General features: G+C 44.3%; 1 protein-coding gene across 3 annotated transcripts in view; it reads right to left on the bottom strand.

The window, feature by feature from the left end:
• ntn1a (netrin 1a) overlaps positions 1 to 20,377 on the bottom strand; it is a 52,645-nt gene that overhangs the window by 8,638 nt on the left and 23,630 nt on the right. For 2 of the 3 annotated variants that reach the window (XM_030093587.1, XM_030093588.1), the window contains exons 3-5: positions 16,113 to 16,301; positions 8,483 to 8,632; positions 6,961 to 7,014 (exon numbers count right to left, since the gene is read on the bottom strand). In XM_030093587.1, coding sequence (XP_029949447.1) covers positions 6,961 to 7,014; positions 8,483 to 8,632; positions 16,113 to 16,301 — 393 coding nt within the window. The remainder of the gene's footprint in view (positions 1 to 6,960; positions 7,015 to 8,482; positions 8,633 to 16,112; positions 16,302 to 20,377) is intronic. The other variant, XM_030093589.1, reaches the window with a different exon arrangement.

Raw genomic sequence — 20,377 nt, 5'->3', positions numbered from 1 at the left:
GACCTCTCGAAAAAAAGAAAAAAAAAAAAAAAGCAACCCTGAGATCACTTCAAGGCCCTCGCTGTCGGCCGCGTCAGGCTTTCACACTGACGGCAGTGCGGACGGGGGAGACAGCGCCCGGGGTTGGCAGCTATTTGCAGGAGTGGAAGGTGAAGGCGGGGGGGTCGAAGGGGGTCAATGCCACACAAAGGGAGGTCAGGAAGGGAAAGTTAGCCATCCATGAAGCGTCGGGCAGAAGACTCTTGTTTGGGGGTGCGCTCACTGTGGAGCCCTGGACAAATAAATACCTCAAGCAGGCAGAGGGGGTCACACGTAACGCCTCCCAGCTCGCCGTCACGCACATTAGATTTATTGGATTATTTTCTCTCTTAGGAACTCTGCTTCATGACCGACGAGAGCCAGTCTGATTGAGGATTCTCTTGTAATAAATAAGGACGCTGCGGTTTATTTAATTACCACTCGGCAGCCTCAGTAAACTCGCTTCCACTGGTTGCTTCATGCTGTAACGCCGCCACGCATTCACAGAAAGAAACCCAAAATATTGTGAAGTACGGCCATATTCAAGTAAAACAATCTTTTCTTGTTTGCCTTTTGCATCGCTTTCCTCTGGTGCCAAACATTATATCCGCTGTACTTACTCTGTTTACAGTTCAGTCGAAAAGAAGGGAAAAAAAAAAAAAAAAACAAAAAACAAGGGGCGAAAAGAAGGCTGAACAGTAACTTGTAGTGTATGAGATGGATGGGGTGGTGGAAGGAAGCTCGGCGCTGAATATGAACGAACATCACTGGTGTGAGCAGATCTTTGCTCCATGCCTTAACTCTCCTTTATACTCCGCTTGAATGAGGTTGCCCGGGGAACACCACAACAAGAAAAAATGCTCCCGAAAAAAGGGGAAGGAGGCGGGAGAATGGATACTGGTAGAGAGTTAAGGGGTGGAGAGGTTAACAAAAAAAAAAGAAGAAGAAGAAGAAAACAAGAGTGAAATTTAACAGGGGGGTGGAGGAAAAAAAAAAAAAAAAAGAGTAGGTCCTGGATTTATTTTATGCGAAAGCTCCAGATCAGCAAAATAAAGGAGGAACGATGGCAGTAAAACAGAAGTGCATGAAGCTGTTTGTTGCTGCTGATAAATACAGAGTTTAAAAAATAGACAAAGTGAATGAAACAGAGGAGTCTATATGAGCTCCACCTGATTACCATGTAAATGATGGAAGGGGGGGGGTCTCTGGAAAGGAGGCTTTGTTTTCTCATAACCCCCCCTCGGTGCCATCGTGATACTTCCCTTTGATAGCCTTTCGTTCCCCATTAGTGTACCCCTGAGACGCAGCTTCGGGCCCTGCTGAGAGCACCCCCGGATCCCCATTTAGGGCCAGGCAGTCCCCTACCGTGAGGACAAATGTTCCCTTTGTGTGTGTGTTACAAGCGGGAGAAGTGGAAGCGGTCCCGCAATGCCGGGCTGAAATGTGCTTTGGGTGTTCTGAGTAGATGTAGTTACTACGGCGCTTTGTCTGCCCGCCTTTCACGGCACGGAGGAGTGTGTAACTGAGAGGCGGACCTCTGCCCCCGCCATCAAAGTACTGTACGAGCCTTCCAGTTAATCGTTTTCATTAAAGCTGCTTGAGGACAGAATCAAGTGCTCGGCGGTGAGTGTTTGGGCAGTTCGCTGCAGGAATCGCTCTCTTCAAATTTAAACAAACGTGAAGAGTCAGCGACACCTGCCTCTGCAGTGATCACTTTGGAAAAGAAAGGACAGATTTATGAGTCAAGTGTTAAATAAAGCTGTTACTAAATTTTCCTCCCAAACCTTCATCTGCTCATTTTTGCAACTTTTGGCATCAATGCAACAGTGCATCTGCCAATTTATGTAACTTATGTGTTTGGATACACTAGAAAGAGATGTGCCACAGCTCAAAACCAAATTCCATATCTTTAGTTTTTTTGATTAACTGGATTGTTAAAGATAAACCTTCCTGTGGTGTGAGTAACAGAAAACAGATTAATTACTGCCTAACGCTTGGCAATGTATATGTAAGTCTGAATATAAATTTAAAAAAAATCAATCCGTCTCAGCTTCGCAAAAAAACAGTTCCAAAAACGAATAACTGCCAGTGGAGACATTTAATATGATTTTGAAGCAAATTTAACTGCTGAATGTCACCAAACCAGATGTTTGAAAAACTTCAGGAAATTAGATTTTCTATAGCATGTTATGAGCATTCAGAAAAAGACTAAACAGCAGATGACTGTGAGCGTGGAGCAACGTGTGGCGACAGTGAGGGAAAGGTGGAAGTTAGATGGACAGTCGAAGTTACAGTGAGAGACAAAACTACAGGCTTCAAATATCTCAGTCAAAGACAACAACACTCAAACAATAAATTAACAACAAATATGTGAAAAAGTGAAAGCCTATTTCACAGGATCTCTGCACCAACTTCATTCCTGGTCACATTTCAGTTTCTTTTTTGGCGCTAACAGAAAAAAAAATGCTCCTCTCATTAATGACAACTAAAAGAAAGCATAAATTCATCTTTCTTTTTCTGTTATCTGCAGTGAGTCACGGCTGCATTATTAGGATTACAGTAAGAACTGTGGTTTTGGTTTTTAAGGTGTCCTTCCTTGACTGGTAAGCAGCAATAGGAGCAGGAAGGTAAACATTCCTCTAGCACTTAAATCAGTATTAGTGTGAATATGTTTATGGTTTCATTTAAAAATATATTTGGGTGTGGATATTTTATCTTTCGGAACAATACGTATCAGATCTGTTTGTTTTTTTTTTCCCCTCTGTGATCGCTGCAGGTGAGAGGACACTCACACCTGAAGTTAATTAGGCTGATTGGAGCTGCAGGATAAAGAGGGCGTGTCAGCTTCCACTCACACCGCCTGGCATCCTAGATCATAACGTTTCAAACACCCACCACTGAACTGAACTGAACTGAACTGAACTGAGGGTGATGCTCTCTGGGTGTCCTTGCAGGGATGTGGATAGGAATGGGATTATTTGTGGCGTACTTGATAGTTATGAGTTTAAAACATCCACCTATTAAACTGCCGGACTCACTGGACTCTGTGGTCCCTGCTACTCTGGGAAGATAAACCAGACGTGGCCTTGTAGAAGGAGCTTCCGTTTAACTTGAAACGGGAAGCTGCCAGCATTCGTATTAAAATTGTCATTAGCAGAATTTCGGAGCCAGGAGCATGTCAAGTGACGATGAAGGCAGCGAGTTATCAGAGGCGGCAGAGCAGTGAGAGCAGGAGGTGTAAATGACGGCCCGGGAGGAGGCCTTTCTCCCTCCACCAGACTGATTGAGAAACAAATTGCAGCAAATAAAGCATGTAATTAGATTATAGAGCCCAGTGTGCTGCCCTGTACTGTTCTGCTCTGCTCTGCTCCGGGCTGTGAGCCTGGAGCCCGTCCAGCGAAGACAGAGAGAGAAAGGAGGAAAGAAAGGGGAGGACTCCCCCCACCCACCTCCACCTCCCCTCCACCTCCCCCACTCCTGCTTCTTTTCTCATTTTATTGTCGGGGAGTAAAAGATGGTTTGTTTTCAGCTGGGTCAATCCGCTGTGGAAATTCTTGACCTGATTCGAGATTTTACTGTCGGGCGGCGAGCAATCAGTTGTGATGAGCTGCGTCACCCTCTGTTACTGTAACTGATGAGCTTCAGATGAGTCAGCCGAGACTCCTGCTGGTCGTCACCCAAAGTGTAGACGAGGGGGGGGGGGAAGGAAAAATGGTTTAGAACTGAGCAGAATACGCTGCATTGCAAAAGTCTGTATATCAGTGATGACAACTTGATACCAGGCTTCTCTAATTGTGGGGCCACTTAGTGTAAAATATGTCTGTTATTATTATTTGTTCACTCGGTCTCTTCCAGTCGAGAGGTGGAACAGGATCCCACAGCGAAATGACTGAAGTCTGCAGACGCGCCGAGCAGGGCGTGGAGAGCAAGACTCATGTTGAAAAAATCCGAGGAGGGGTCCGCCACAGAATCTGATCACTTCCAGCCTCTAACAAGACACACACACACACACACACACACACACACTGAGCCTTGTTGCCATTGTGAGCATCATCATCATCATCATCGTCCCTCCGATTCTCCCTCCGCTCATCATCGGCTCCGTTCACATCCTGTGCGTCCTGGCCGGGCCGGGCGGCCATCACAGGTCACCAGCAGTTAATCTCCTCCACATTTTGTTGCCGCTCAGACGTCTCTGTCACGACCCGAGGGAGTGGCGACTCACACCATCCATGACCTACCAGCACAATGTGTGTTTTGTCTGAGCCACACCATCGGAGGTATTCTCCATGCATTCCAGCCCTCCGTGTGGTCGGGGAAGGGGGGGGGAGCCCTGCTGCAGGAGACAAATTAATATCCACTCCATCTTCCCTCATACGCCGCGCTCACCTCCCGCTTCTCACCCCGCCCCGCTTCACACCGCCGCCGAGCGAGGCGCGACCAGACACCTGCCTCACAGCTGTCAGCCCGACGCCGCCCGCTCACGCACTCATTTTCAGCTTTTCTCCACACTTAGTTGTCAATGAACTTCCTGTTTCTTCACTGATGCATCAAAACTATTTTGTCGTCTCAGTTCTTTTTTCTCCTCATGACTGAAAAGAAAAAAAAAAAAAACCTAATTACTTTCCTCCTCATCCTTTCCTCCCTCGTTAAACCGTCTCGTTTCTCAATAACATCCCATAATCACCGTTGTCTTCCTAAACTACAATATTGGCGATCTTAAATTGAACATTTTTTTTATAATCGTGTGATTTATTTCTGTGTGAAGCCATAATGCTTTGCAAATTGTAATGTATTTGCATTTGTAATATTTATAAATGATGACCGTGTGGATGATAATGACTGGTATTTATTTCCATTTTTGTGAAATTAAAGCAATTTTTTTCCATACACACACACACACACACACACACACACACACACACACACACACACACACACACACACACACACACACCTGTTTGTAATCACAGACTAGATGATATCATGGCTGCTGGGACGCCTCTAGCAGAGGTGTGTTTGTTGAGGACCTTCTGAAGAGGCTCAGAGGATGATGCAGCCGTCCTGTGAGCCTCCAGCCGGACGGATCTTTAACGCTTCATGAATCTGACATGACCAACACACACCACGTCCAGCAACATCCTGCAGCTTACACTCCGCTAGACTACAGCCTCTGGGCTGAACTGACACAGTGAACAATCTGCACAGGAAACAGTATTAGGATACCCGTACTGGAATACTGCCAGTCAATTATTGATTCAAAAAAATAAAATCAGGCCAAAACCAGAAGCAAATAAACACTGTAAAGATATTGCAAAAAACTTTCGTTTGTAATTATTTGGTCAAGGTGATAAAATGTTAAGCTGCCGCCTCTCAAATATTTCAATATGTGAAGGAAACTTTCCTCTGCTTCAAAAGCGGATGAATTCCTGACAAGGGGCCCGGAGGAACTCCAGATATTCTGGCCGTGCACCACCCACAGTGCTACGTGAAGACAAAGCGTGAAACAGAGGGAGACGAAGGAGGAGGAAGAGAGTGAAAAGGGGGTGAAAGAGAAAGGAGAAGAGGTGGAGGAGGGTGCGAGACCAGCGCCGCGGCCCGACTGCGCTGTCAATCCAAGCCGTGCAGCAGCAGGGAGCGTTTGAGATCTCAGAAGGCCCAGCAACAGCTGCAGGAGCCACACACACACACACACACACACACACACACACACACACACACACACACACACACACACACACACACACACACACACACACACACACACACACACACACACACACACACACACACACACACACACACACGTGTATATATATTGGGCCTCCCGCAACTTCACAGAGGACATAAAAGAAACACATTATGAGCCAGATGACTCAACTTTTTCCACCACGAGTTTCAGAAACAAAACAAGAAGCTTGTTCTGTCCTGACAGCTTGATCCAGTTAGAAAGTGAAAATGATAGAATGGAGTTAATTTGGCTCCTTGACCAATTCATTTAGTCGTACGAAAGTCTCTTTTTAAACTGTATAAATCCACTGCAAACCATCAAACCGATCACATCAACCGATAAAAATCTACATGCAAAATCCTAACGATAAATATTTATCTTTAAATATAAATTTCAATTTAAATCCAAATTCTGCTTTTTGAAAACTACCAGTAAAAAACTCTGACACATTTATTTCATTGTAAATAGCTGGTTGTTTTAAAATAAATGTGAAAAACACATTTCTCAGACAAAACAATCCACAATAAGACAATTTTGAATTTTTTTCTTCTGTTGAAAGAATAAACTTTGGCTATAAGAATACAAACCGAAAGGTCTGAATATTGAGATAACAGAGGTTGAATTGCACTTCAGTGAAATCACACTAAAAAGAAAAAAAACTCTCTCAAAAGCACCGAAAGAACCTTCACATATAAAGTAAATTAAAGTCAGTAAATGTAATGCATTACTTCCACCACTGCTCACATCCACTTCAAATTACTGCTCCTCATCCAGGCCTTATCTGACGGCATTCTGACGGGAAAAAAAGGGAGTTTGGAAGATGAAATGTGATCAAATCAAACAAACTGCCAGACCCCAGAGCTGTGCACCAGACCAACACCCCACTGTGCCGCAGTTAGACTGATTAATTGTGAAAGTATGGGAGATTAAAGGAGGCACATTCCAGGGTTTCTCCTAATGGATTTAATATTCATGAATCCCTAATCAGGCGGAGGAAGGCAAGTGGGATTCAATTTATCCTGCAGTCTGTTTTTTCACTGGCGGAGAAAATATTGGGACGAGGTGTGGAAGCCAGTGAGTGGAAAAAGATACCGCAGCCTTTTAATTTACCGTGTTCTCACAGACTTTTCCTCACGTGTGTTTATTTGAATGTGTTTATAACATGTAAACCAAGGAAAAACGTTTGATATGTGGCGGTCGGATGCACTCACCGGACGGCTCCTCGGTGCTGCTGGACGGGGTCGTCGGAGGCACAACTGGAATCTCTACTCCCAGAGAAAAACACGATACAGACACACAACAACATCAGATTCATTATCACGGATATCTGGGGAAGATAAATGTGCCTTTTCATAAATGCTGCCTTCAGATGTGACTTAACACTTTCCAAACTGGGAATTCAAGCTTTAAGCTGCACTCTGTGACACACATTCGTGCACATTCATGTTTTCAATAGAAACATTTACCTGATGATTTTTTTTCCCCTAGATAATAAACGTTTATTTAAAATAATAATTTAGAACTTGTTTGAACCAGTATTATACATTTCATATCTACAATGTTATCTAATTTTTCCTCACTTGGATCCTCCTCTCTGAGTAAGAGTCGATAAACTTATAAAACTTTTTATTGACACATTTTATTCTTTTGCTTTTATTACTGGGTTGCTGTTATCATTTCTTTGTTTGACCCTCTTCACTTGTACCCTGCTGCAGAGGTGCGGAGCTGTTTGAACTCTGGGTCTCTATCCAAAGACTTGATTTCCTTCCATCAGGCAGTGCTGGTAGGAAGCTGACACTCAGAGAAACCATGCGTGGAGACCTGCTCGCTTATCTGCGAAGCGGCAGGATGGGAACAGGAGATATAATCCGCTCATCGAGCGATCTGAGCACTGAAGGTAAAAACCACACAGTCTGCAAGACACATGCAAAGAAACTCAGGGTGGAGGTGTGCAATTGTGGTGGTGCAAAAGCGAGGAGTTTGTGTGAGGAATGACAGAAAGAATCAAGTCTTTAGAACAAATACAAAGAGATATTCAGCTTTATGTGAACAAATCTACATCTGTGGAGTAACGTTCAGGTTATGATTAAACAACCGCAAAGGTTGCAGTTCATAAGAGTTATTCTTCAGTATTTAGCTGCCATGCATAATTTTAATTAAAAGACAAAAAATTAATCAAAATAGTTTGGGGAATTTGTGGTTTATCAAGTACACCAGTCATCAGTGAATTACTTTATCTGTATCCTCCAGAAATCAACACATACATGACAGTATCTTATTATCTTACAGCAGTGACGTCTTCAACAAAAATGTGTTATCCGGGGAAAAGAACTATTTAAAAGCCAATGATTTTGTTATCTTTACTTTATTTACGTTCCTCATCAGGAGCATTCGGCTACTGAGTCTGCTCTCGCGGCGTGGCATGAATCATTCTGCGCTTCAATCTGGGACACTTTGGAGCCCGGAGACGCTGCTTTTAACAGCTCGGGGTTTCCACAGAGATTTATGAAGGCCGCTGAGCCGGGAAGGCCATAACATTGAGGTTTAGTTTAATGGCGTGTTTATTTAAGCAAGCAGATTTACTGGTCAGGGATCCGACCGTCGGACATTAACCACTTTGGGAGAAAAAGGGATGGGATGGCGAGTGTGTTCGGGCTGTACTGTATGCATGACGAGTGTGTCGACACAGAGTGCAGTTTCTGCTGAGACATGGTGAATACTGGTCCCACGTACTTATGCAGGGTGCAATGGGCGAGCGGCTCTGCTGGTAGCCTTTCGCACAGCGGTTGCACGTGATACCAGTCACGCCGTCTTTACAGGGACATTGTCCTGTGGTTTGGTTACAGGTTTTGCCAGCTGCGCCCACGGGATGGCAATCGCATGCTGTGAGGAAACAGAGGAAGAAACAGAGGCACGGTGAGTGGTCACGTGCACACACACACACACACACACACACACACACACACACACACACACACACACACACACACACACACACACACACACACACACGTGGGGATACACAAACCACAAACTATACTATCTATAGGGAGTGCAGGTGGGTACACAGCAGCGGTGTGGCAACAATTACAGAGTGGTGAGAGACAAGTGGAGGCGTGCACAGAGAGACAGAACCTGCTGAGAGCCGACTCGACGCTCGCAGTGCGAGCGTTGCACGGCTGGAAACGTGACACAAGTCTAAAGAGTCTTGACATTTCTCCTGAACGGCGCCGCGGTGCGCCGTCAACGTCGTCTTACATCTTGAAATGTGCCTGTTTGTGTTCGTGCGCTGGCACGTCTAGCAGTAGTCCGGCGCGCTTGCACTGCAGCTGTGTGTGTGAGGTAAAGAAAAAGAAAAAAAAAAAAAAAAAAAAAGGGCCGTGCCTGTTTACCAAATGATAAAATAATGGAGGATAATCCTAATAGCCTGTTTCTGATTAATGTCGGCGCTTTGAATGCGAGCCCAGGACGTCTGTCACACTTCCTCCCAAACTGGGGGGTCCATCAAACACATGTGCTTCAGGAATGTAATCATTTTCCAATTGCTGAATCTCAATCCAAATGCTTAATTTAGCTCACCGCCAAAGCAGTCGGGTTTAAAGTCAGTGTAGGAATAATAGTTGTTTCTCTTCATAACTTTGTGGACATAAGCAAAGATTCTGTCGAGGAGAGGATGTGGAATTATCTGTGTTCCACTCAGTTTGTACTGTAAATCCTGATCTGTCTAAATTTACTCAAACGAAACACAGTCGGGAACCAAACTCCACTACATTCCCCCTGCAAATGGAAGCTTTATTTCTCTGTTGATTTGCTTAAAATCCTGTGAAGATCACTTTTTTGGGACACTTCTCTTCATTCACGGCGTCTTTCCTGACATTTAATTTTCCTGCGCAGTGCCACTCTGAGAGCCTTCACAGGTGTCGATGAATTAATGTGTGTTGAGGTTTGCAGGGTGATTTCATGGTTTGTTCGTTTTTTTTCTTCTTTTTTTTTTCAATCCCACTCCATTTGGCCAACCCACATTCAAATTCACAGCTTCATAGAAACATGTTCTTTGCTTGAAATTTGATGTTAAATGATGAAACGTCGAATCTTAGCATCATCAGACGTCTGAGTGACAGAAAACGATTAAAAAGACCCATGTTTTCTGAACCTAACCAGGTAATATGTGACTGTTTGACTCCAATTAATAGGAGAAAAGCTAAAGTGTGTAAAAGCAGAGCGTTCTTTATCTTTACGTCGACTGAGTGGCGATACGGTTGTTATTCAATCAGGCAGTACAACAGACAAGCTCTCGGGGAGATCCACGTTACAGTGGGCCTCGGGGAAAGACTGCCGTAAAAGCAGTAATGTAATACGGCATCTCTTCTCTTTATGATTGACCTCTGACCCCTGGAAACAACAGAGTTGTTGTTTCCTAGAGATAATCTGACAAGTGAGGTACGACAAGACAGCTCTTTCCTCCCGGGCTGAAGTCCATATTTCGGTAGGACGGTGTGTGTTCCAGCGGAGCCCCTCCCTCCCTCCTCTCTCCCCTCGGTCACACTCTCTCTTTTATCTCGATTGCCCGTTTCCTGCTCTCCTGTACTCGGCTTCTGTTCCCGCTCTTATCTCTGTGTGAGTACCTGTGCTGTCGGCCCTCTTATCAGCCTCTGGAAACCTCCCTTAAAGTGTGTGTATCTATTAGTTCCTTTATCAGACCCATCTGTCACTGCTTTCATTGCTCTGTTCAGTAGGCGTGCACACACACACACACACACACACACACACACACACACACACACACACACGGAGTCCCAGGAAGCCCAGTAAACAGCGTGGAGGCCCGTCCAGCACGTCTCCAGGCCTGTAAATTTGGGAGAATGTCAGAAGGCTTTGAGGCACTGGGGGGGCAGTTGCCGGTCGGATCTTCAGAGAGCTTGTGTTATGCTTTTAAGAGAATGTGGCCATAACCGCGGCTCACGGCCTGCAGCTTGCCAGTAAATCAAGGTGCACGGCACATGGCGCACAGGTGGGAAACACGCCGCCTCCTCCCTCTGAAGACCCGATCGCCCTCGCCGGCTTTAAAGCCCACCGACTCGCCGTCCCGTCAGATGACGAATCGGGTGACTCTCTGGCCGGAGGACACACACACACACACACACACACACACACACCTGTTGACTAAAGGGCCGAAGGTGCGAGGAAGAGCTGGAGTGTGTGTCCACTTCAGTGGTTAAGTGGCCGTGTGCTCGACTTCATGGCTACTTCAGATGACTTGGAGAGATATGGGGCTCAGACAGCAAGAGGCTTAAAAGAAACACAACTCAAGGAAGCAGAGCTGAGCTGGGTTGATTCTACTGAGGTTCCACAGGTGTCTGATCTGTGTGTAAAGGTTATGCAGTTGCGCAGCCAAGCGCCAGTATGGGATTGTGGAATACAGCAAAGTTACCTTCATTATATTGTTCTCTTTTAATTAGTTTTGCGTTCTTTGGAGAGCAAATAAAGATTTGCGTTGTTGGATTGTTGAACTTCACATAAACAGCCTTTTGAGCTGAGTGTTACCGAATGGAGGGCGTGTTTCATCATTTATTGATCAAAATTACCAGCTGTGATAAACTGAGGAGTCATGTTTTGGCCGCTGACAGTTCGTAAAAACTTTGACGTGCGCTTATTTTTGGAAATTAAATTTAATGCACAGATTATTAAACGCATGTGCGTCTTTCTAATTAAAAACGTGCCGACGACGGCATCAGCCAAACTCATGAAAACGGTATTGTTTGAATCCTGAGCGGAGAACATTTTACATGTGGTCAATAAAAAAAAAGAATCCTACTGTGTCGATCAAAGACACATGATGGGGAGAGGGACGGAGGTCGTTTAGTGAAAACCTAACTCCTCATCATCCAAATGACCGATGTGATCAGTAGACGGATGATTGGAAGGCTGAGAGGGTTTGAAATCGATCCATCAATCACAGATTTCACAGCCTTCTGAGGATAACTAATGAAACCCACGTCTTTCTGCTGGGCATCGATCCGTTTGCAGTTCATTGCAGATTTCCCATGGAGATGGATTCAGATGTGTTTGGGTGTGAAAAAGACAAGCCTTCGAGCCCAGGTGACGAACAAGGATAAGACCACAGCTGATTAAACGTAAGTGACGTGTGTTATCTGGGTCGAATGTGGGAGGAGTTCACCCAGACCACACAGACTGCTGCATCTTTCCAGGATCAAACCCTGTTTCTTCTCCCTGTCAAGCGCCCTACGTCTGTTTTATTCTTACAATTTAAACTGTGAAAAATGCAAACAAGAGCTGACTGAAAGCTACTCTGAGTTTACTCTGCTGCTCAATGAGGGGTGAAGTTATAAATTTGGCCGTGTAAATGTAGCCACCGGGCCGGGCTCGCTCCGCCGTGGCTCGGCCGCCGCTCTCCTTCGCTCCTAATGGCCTCCTATGGAAATGAGCTGCTTTCCAACCGGATTGTGTTTCACATATAAAAGCAAACTCTTGTGCTCCTCACCCTGCCCGCACTCCTACGGCGCTCGTTCTCTTCCAAAAGCCACACAGAGAAAGGTCCTTTCCCCGGGTTTAATAAATAACCAAAGCTCTTAATTGCTGTCACTTCGGTGCAGGGCCCACGCTGCTTGAGGAGCGGACAGAAATTAGTTCCGCGGTTTGAGTTTCATTGAATTATCTTGAGTTATGATGTGGTGAACCTGAGAAAATTTGGCAGGGCAAAGCTCTGACAGTCTATAAAGGCGCGTGATGCGGGGAAAAGTGGTGTGTGGTCACTTTGGTTTGTTCTTTTGTGAAGAGAGAGAGAGAGAGCAGGTATTATATTAACACAAATCTACAAATATTGCTGAAAAACGTTTGAACTAGCTGAGCAAACAGTTGATGCGTTGTGTCATTTGTCAGCCTTCGGCGATTACTACAGATCCTCCTTTATGACGAGCTTGACGGAACGGGAAACCTCAGGGGGAGGTGCACAAACTCTGGCAAATTTCATGGATCAAATTGAACAAAACTGTTTGGGTGAGCCGAAGATTTTATAAACAATGATGAAATGTGTTTAAACCTGAGTTCAGTGAGGGGCAGCGGCAAGCGCGAAGTCGTCAAGGAGGAGTAATTCCATCATGTATGTGAGAGATGATTCAGGATCCGTGAGCAGAGGACGTCACTCCAGCCTCGGAGACCATCACGATTTCACAACAACAGTGCTGAATAGAAACGGTTTCGCTCCACTATTCTTAGACCAAAGTCAGGTTAAGTCCAGCTCAATCGTCTGTTTGTTTTAAAGTCATTAAAGTATATTGACATGGATGTTGTTGCAAGTCGGTGCATGTTTTATGTTTGTTGATGACAGAATAATCATTTAAGAAAATGAGATAAACGAAATAATTCACCAGTTATTTCACAATCATATATAATTAAAATAAAATTACAATTTCCAGTGCTGTCGGGGTTAACGGATGACAGCTTTATCAGGTTTGTACACGCAGATGTTATGCATTGATGATTTATATTTTTTTTTTTTTACATGTCTGAGATTTGAAGCAGGTGCCTTTTCACTGCTTTTAACTTCACTTCTGGATGCATTTATCCACAGTTTCCTAACGTGAGTCATCACTCTTGTATGAGAGAGGATTTCGACGTCAGTGGAGCTGAATCCTCCAGTTGTTGACATGTTGTTTCTTTACTCATAGCGAAAAACAAATTGTGTCATGCTGTTTGCATTTGGTCTATTTGCTTTGTTTTCTTTTTGGTGACCCAAATGTTGTTTTTGTTTTTCTAAGTTTCACCCGAACTGAAAATGATGTTTATTGTGATGACAATCACAGAAACCATAGCAAATTAGTCGTGAGGTGTTTTTTTCTTTAGAATTTGTGTGAAAAGCTGCACTCTTGTGCTCAGTTTCACATTCCCATTTCCTTAAGATCTCAGAGAATCGGGGATCATCATCGTCATCATCATCAAGAAAGTGGACCGTATAAATCCAAATCTCAGCTCTCTGCACTGTCTCCATGTCATACTAAGAATAGCTTTTAAAATATTGCTGCTAGTCGACAAATCCCCTCATGTTTTTGGCCCAGAACGCAGCTCAGATCTTATATTTCCCGCACTCCGGAACTCTCAGCTCATCTGGATCAAACCTGCTTTCTGTCCCGAACCAAACATGCAGAACCTGCTTTTAGTTTTCATGCACCAAATGTTTGGAACAAACTCCCTGAAAACTGGAAGATGAATCAAACTCCGGCTTCTTTTAAAAGCAGACTGAAGAAGTCTTACTGCTGCCTTTTAGTGTGTGTGTGTGTGTGTGTGTGTGTGTGTGTGTGTGTGTGTGTGTTTCTTTTTTTTTCATTTTATATTGCACTCTATCATTAACTCTTGTACTGTTTCTCTATTTAATTGTTTTGGTATTTTCTGTTTTACTTTGCTGCATTTACATTGTTTTTATTAACCATTCCCATTGATCTTGCCAACTATAGACGTTCAAACTGTAAGTGTGGCTTAAAAATTTCAGTTACTTTATTGAGAGTCCTATGGGAGGTGAGTCAAACAGGATTATTAAATCACGGTATTGGTGTTGATGAAGTGTCTGCTGCATAATGCAAATGGCATATTTTACACACACGGTTGTGGGTATAACAGGCTTAGCGCTCATCAGTTGTGAACTGATGAGCCACGAGGCACGAAACAAGCCCCGATCACTGTGAGCTATGAAATGCTGAAAGAATCAAGTCTTGGACACATGAGAAGGGGTGTAAAAACAACAAAAATGATGTTAAATCCCCACAATAAGCTGGCCTGAGAGACACGGCGGAGGATAGGGGTTAATGATACACAACGTCCCGTCGTGATGAATGTGTGTTTGCATTCCTGGCCGACAGGAGAATGGGCCCAAAGTCACGGAAGGTGTTAAAGTCAGTTTAGGCACATTGCTCATGAACGACTGGAGGAGGGGGGCGGGGGGCGAATACATCCACGCGTTTGTCGAAAGCTTTGTTATTAATTTTTGGTCATTCGGGGAAGAAAGCGCGCTCTGTACGGTTGCTGGACGTCAGGAATTTAATGAGGCTAAATGCATCAATGCAACGTTCTTCTGCATGAGAATAATGCATGTTTTTGTTGCAGCGGCATGAAAATTCTCCCTGTGCAAAGGGAAAAACTGCAAATTAGAAAGTAAACAGTGTCACAGACAGATATATTTCATCGGGGGTATGGATTGCATCGGTCTGGAGTTCAGCCGAACAAAGCACCTCTTTGCAAAGCGGCGTTTGATCTAAACGAACGCCAGATTTTGTACAGTGTTTGATGTTTTAGAGACGTTTTACTCCTCCGACAGGCTCCTGTGACACTGACTGATGTGTCAGCTTATTTATTTATTTCTTGGTGAATGATAGAAGAAAACTCGGGCTTAAACTGTCAGCAGGAGGCTAATATTTCCTCCCAGACAGACCTTGGGAGCGAGCACTCTGAAGTCCTCCAGCAGGTATGCGTGTATTCCTGTGTGTGTAGGTACAAGCGCTCCGCACACGGAGCGACTTGTTTGCACAGGGATTCAGCTCCTGTTATCTTTCCCTGCAGCTACAGGAGAGGTGAGAAAACACACTCTTCTCTCTCCGTCCTCCTCCTCCTGCTCGTCTCTTTCTTTGACCCTGATTAGCTACGGTGAGGGCTGATGGCAGCCCATCCATTCAGCAGGGAGCGCTGAGCACACCTGTGTAGGGGCGTGCTTCTCTGGTCTTTTTGCGCTCTTCCTCTCCTTATTACCCATCACCCCCCTCTTCCAATCTTTCACTCTCTTGCCAACCTCCTGATCCTGACTTCTTTTTTTGTTTTACTGCGTTTCCTCCTCCTTCTGTCCTGCAGCTCTTGAACCGATTTTTTTTCCTCGTTCGTCTCTGACCGGCGCAGGAGATCACTTCACACCTCGGCCCTGTTTGTTTTGCTTGTCCTGTCATCCCCCTCACCCCACCTCCTCCGACTTAAGCCAAATAACTCAGTTGCTGATGAGGGAACACCCAGCCCAACCCGCCCATACCACCACGACCTCCACCGTCCCAGAAGACCTTCAACTCATCTTCGCTGACAGAGGGAGACGAGGGTGAGACAGGCTCAGGAATGTGAAGACTGCCGGCTTCCCCCACCGCTTCCTGTAATTCATCTACAACCTTCATATCAGGCTCAAGTGACTTCGGCACGGGATGGATTTGGGTTTGATGATATGCATGATAAAAACCAAAAATAACCACAAATAATGCAATTTAAATATGAAAAATAAAATGTTTTGAAGCATCTGTGTGTTGTGTTGTTTGTACACTGTGACAGCTGACTTACTTTCCACTGAAATGAATAGACGTAAGGAAGAGCTCAGTACCTTTGCAGGCCTTCCTGTGTGAGATGGGCTTGGACAGGTCCCGGTAGTAGCCCTCTTTGCAGTAGTGGCAGTGGCGGCCGGCCGTGTTGTGGCGACAGTTGAGGCAGACGCCGCCGCTCTTCCTCCCTGACAGTTTGTAGAGCTCCATGTTGAAGCGACACCTTCGGGCATGAAGATTACAGTTACAAGCTGCGAAGAAAATACAACAGAGGGGCGGACAGGTTACAACAGTGTGGATGGCTGTGATTTACTGAGTTTAATTTGCATTCTTCTGTGAAGACTGAGGGCTTTTTGATGAGGTTCACCAACACTGATGACTAAAAAAGGAAACATAGTATAGTAACACACATTGTATAGTTTATACAAAAAACAAGAAGCATGTTAAAGTTTCTTAGATAACTTAGGAATGATCTAACGCACATTTTGAATCCATCACTGATGGTTCTGATGTTTGTATTTTATTCGACTTGACTGTATGAGACTGAAATCTCCATTTGAAGCCACTGAGGACAAGTTTAAACTTCTCTCATAATGAGGTCAACCGCTTCACATTTCTCTCTGCAACTAAAATTACTTTCCTTACTCCTCACTTCCTCTTTCTGTTTCTCAAGGTCCTCTCCGGCTCTCCAGAGTCCGTACTGTACTACATACAAAGCGGGGGCCTGGTATTACCATTCCACCGCTCCACGCTAATCCCTGTGAGCGTGTGCGAGATCCTCCTCTGCCGCTTGTTTACTGGTGAGTACAGTTGCCAGCGCGGAGTTTAATTAGCCGGCTGATGTTTATTCATGACTCTCTGGCAGCACAGTGAGGCAGACATGCCCGACTTCATTAAGACCGGCCGTCCGAGACGCAGGTCCTCCAACGCCGCCGCAGACACACTCATGCATTATTAACTGCGGCACTTCTCATACAGTTTGCAACCGTGAATGGTTCCACACAATACTATCCTCCATTTGAGTCTTTGTCCATTCTTTTCATCAGAATGAGTGAAAGCCCAGTTTTCACTCAAATGGTCTGTTTCTGTGTTTTTGGTGTTTGTGTATATCTTGCTGTTTCTTTCTTTTTCAGAATGTGAGTGTCTGTTTTGGGACTCTCGAGACTCCCTCTCTCCACTCCAAGGACCTAATTACAATATCTAAACCACACACTGAAAGTACAGGCGCACACACACGCACGCACACACACACACAGGCTCTGTGGTTTATCAGTAGTGACTTGGCTTTCCCGGCTTTCCGTCTCTCCTGCAGGATAACATTGGTTTAATTAGGGAAGCTGCTGTGCTTCAGACTGCTGGTATGCAATTCTGATTTACGTCAAAATATTTTTCCAATGCCAACAAGGCCAAAATCTCTGATTTGATATTTCTTGGGAAAATCTGAAGTTTTATATTCAAAAGATCTCTGCTTAAAACATTTCCTTTGTTTGGTTTTTTTTTTTAGAAATTGACGTGTTCATCCAGGCTCCATATCTTGACTAAAAGATGGGGTCCTGATTTTCCTGTTACTACAGAGTTTTGTCAGTGTTCTGATGTTCTGATGGTCCCAGGTTCCCTCAAAGCCAAAATTATGTAACATCCCTGCAAGTCAATATTGTACCTTGAGTATATTTATCCTTAAACTCATTGATATTTCCTCTATCATCATATTTTAGTCAGAATACATTCATTTGCATTTTTCAAATATTATGCTGCTGTACGGGTTAAGCTAAACTCATTGGTTCTCCTTTCTCATTGATTTGCTTTCATTATTTTTACTAAATATCAAGTTTTCTTTGAGGATGCGTCCTATTTTCTCACTTGGCAGGATTTTTGTCACAGATCTGAGGTCTTATTGTTGTCTTAAGCTACATTTACACCTGCTCATGACAAGCATTGTTTGGCCGTTCAGACAGATCTTTTGCTTCCTGGCTCCACTGGAAAACCCCTCAAGCCCACAGATCGCCATAACCTGACACTGTGTGTCTGAACGTAGAGCCGCTGAGATAGAACAGAGGTTAAGGGGTTAAAACGGGTGAAATACACAGGCGTTTTGTGACTTTTTTGCCACTTTTTGTCGCAGAACATTTCATCTGGTCAGTGTATGTGTTCAGTTCTCTGTTTGGACAGCTCCTGTTTGATCTGTGCATCAATGTGTTGAAAATCCCGAGCTTCCCTGTCAATCCTGCTGGCGAATGCCGTGAGGCAGATTCAGTCTTTTCAGTGACTGGAGTTGGTGAAATCCACCTCTAAGTACGGCTGCAGGAAACAGGGATCACTGCAGAGAGGAGCAGCGCCCACAGTGAGGCCTGCAGACGCGTCTCTGTTACACTACAAAGATTGTTCCGAAGCGCGGCCCCGCTGAGAATAATGCCGCCGTCCTGGAGGCCATGCAGGCTGTAGTCCAGACAGTATACAAGCTGGATGCGAAGGTGTGGGACTGAAGGCTGCATTGTGTTTCAACATATTGTGCTTCAGAAGATATTACCTGGAATAATGGGGACAAGTGAGAACCACTTTATCTAAACTGGCTGAATGACGTCAGGTTGTTCACTACCCTGAAGATCTGAAAAAAGACGACGTTACTGCTGTTTTACATCCATATAGACAGTTTTAGAAATGAATTTGTGCAAAATCAAAGCGCATTAAAACCAATGGAGAGTGTATCAGCTGATATGCATTTTGTCTAGTATGAGTTTAATCTGGTGTCCTGGAACATCTCAGAACACCTGCCTGTTAAACGACTGTAATCTGGGCTCCTGGGACTCGACTTAACTGCTGGGAGTTTCTTAGATATGATTTTTTTTTTTAAATATTTTTAACAGACAGAACTCATGACTGACAGAAGTATCACTGTGAGAACAAAACCACATCCAGGGGAAACAAGACAAACAACCAAACGGTCAACTTACATGGACTTCCATTCCCCCCAATCACAGTTTAAAAGGATAAACAAAGCCAGACAAAATTCATCACAGTTGCATTTTTTCAGTATTGCTGCAAAATACTGCAATTTCTAAAGGGAAACAAACACTACATTTTTTTTATCTAAAGTTCTTTTTTCTCTTCTTCAACCAAACAAGCTTCTGTTAATTAAATCAATTGTTTTAAAAGACTAATCTATTTTTTTTTACCACATTTCAGAAAACAAACAGAACTCACTCTTGTTTTTCACATCATTTCTCAATCTCAATTAGAAGTAGATGGAATTAGGTGGTACAGGTTCAATTTTCTAAAGGATGCTACAGAATCACAATCAACACCTCAATAAGCTGCTCTCTGCTCCTCAAAGAAATCTATTCACAGGCGTACTGTTGAAATAACAGTGAGAAGTGAGGAAAAAATGCACCTGAAGAATTTGAAAGTTACATTCTGTGGCCAGTTTCTTCTTCAAGATGAAGAAACATGGAATTCAGTGAAAAAAAAAAAAAATAACAATTTCATTGCTTCAATTTGACTGAATTTGGTGAATTTTCCTTACAGGACACGTCTGGCCTGTTCTGAATCAGCTTAATGACTTCAGCCTGGACCGAGAGTCGGTGGTCGGCTCTAACCGGCCCCAGGCGAGCAGTAAAGAGAAGTGTGAACCGATACCTTTAAAACAAGAGGAATTGAATTAGCTGGATGAAGCAGAGTTTACTCAGAGGTTTTCATTGCCTCCCGTTAACTACTTTTAATGACAAAAGAAAAAAGAAAAAAAAAGTTTCACTTGCACATGCAGACATTCACAGGACTCAAAGAGGAGTTTCAGTTTCCCAAACATCCCAAGAAACACGAGGCCTCATCGCGCTGTCCGAGTGTGTTTTGGGAAGTGGACTAATTAGCTTCTTTGAGTGGTTCCCAGCCTCCATCCACTGACCTCCTTCTTCTCGCAGCCTCTGAGGCTAATTAGAGGGAAAATTCCCGCGCAAGAGTTGGAGGTTGAGGTTAAGCTCATCTTACTTGCGATAAGCCTGATAATTGAGGGATGTTGGTCAAAGCCACAATTTGTTGTAAAGAGACACTCAAGCAAGTGATCTCTGCCACTTCGACTTCTACTCCACATATTTTATCGGCTGTAGCTGCGAGCCTAAAATAAAACAGAGAGCATATTTTCTTGTAATTTTTTTTTTTTTTTTGCAGAGCCATTAACGGTTACATTAGGTTTCGCATGCAGTGGCTTATGAGGTCCGTGGAGGTCACACACTCTGACAAACGTGTCTTGTATCCACAGCTCTCAGAAGACGTGACCCCCCACCACCCAAACAGGACAGCGGACCAAAACCCCACACCAGACCTGCTGCTCTGT

This window comes from Salarias fasciatus, chromosome 6 (genome assembly GCF_902148845.1).
Source record: "Salarias fasciatus chromosome 6, fSalaFa1.1, whole genome shotgun sequence".
In the NCBI taxonomy this organism is placed as follows: Eukaryota; Metazoa; Chordata; class Actinopteri; order Blenniiformes; family Blenniidae; genus Salarias; species Salarias fasciatus.
This window is presented reverse-complemented; position numbering and strand designations above follow the sequence as displayed.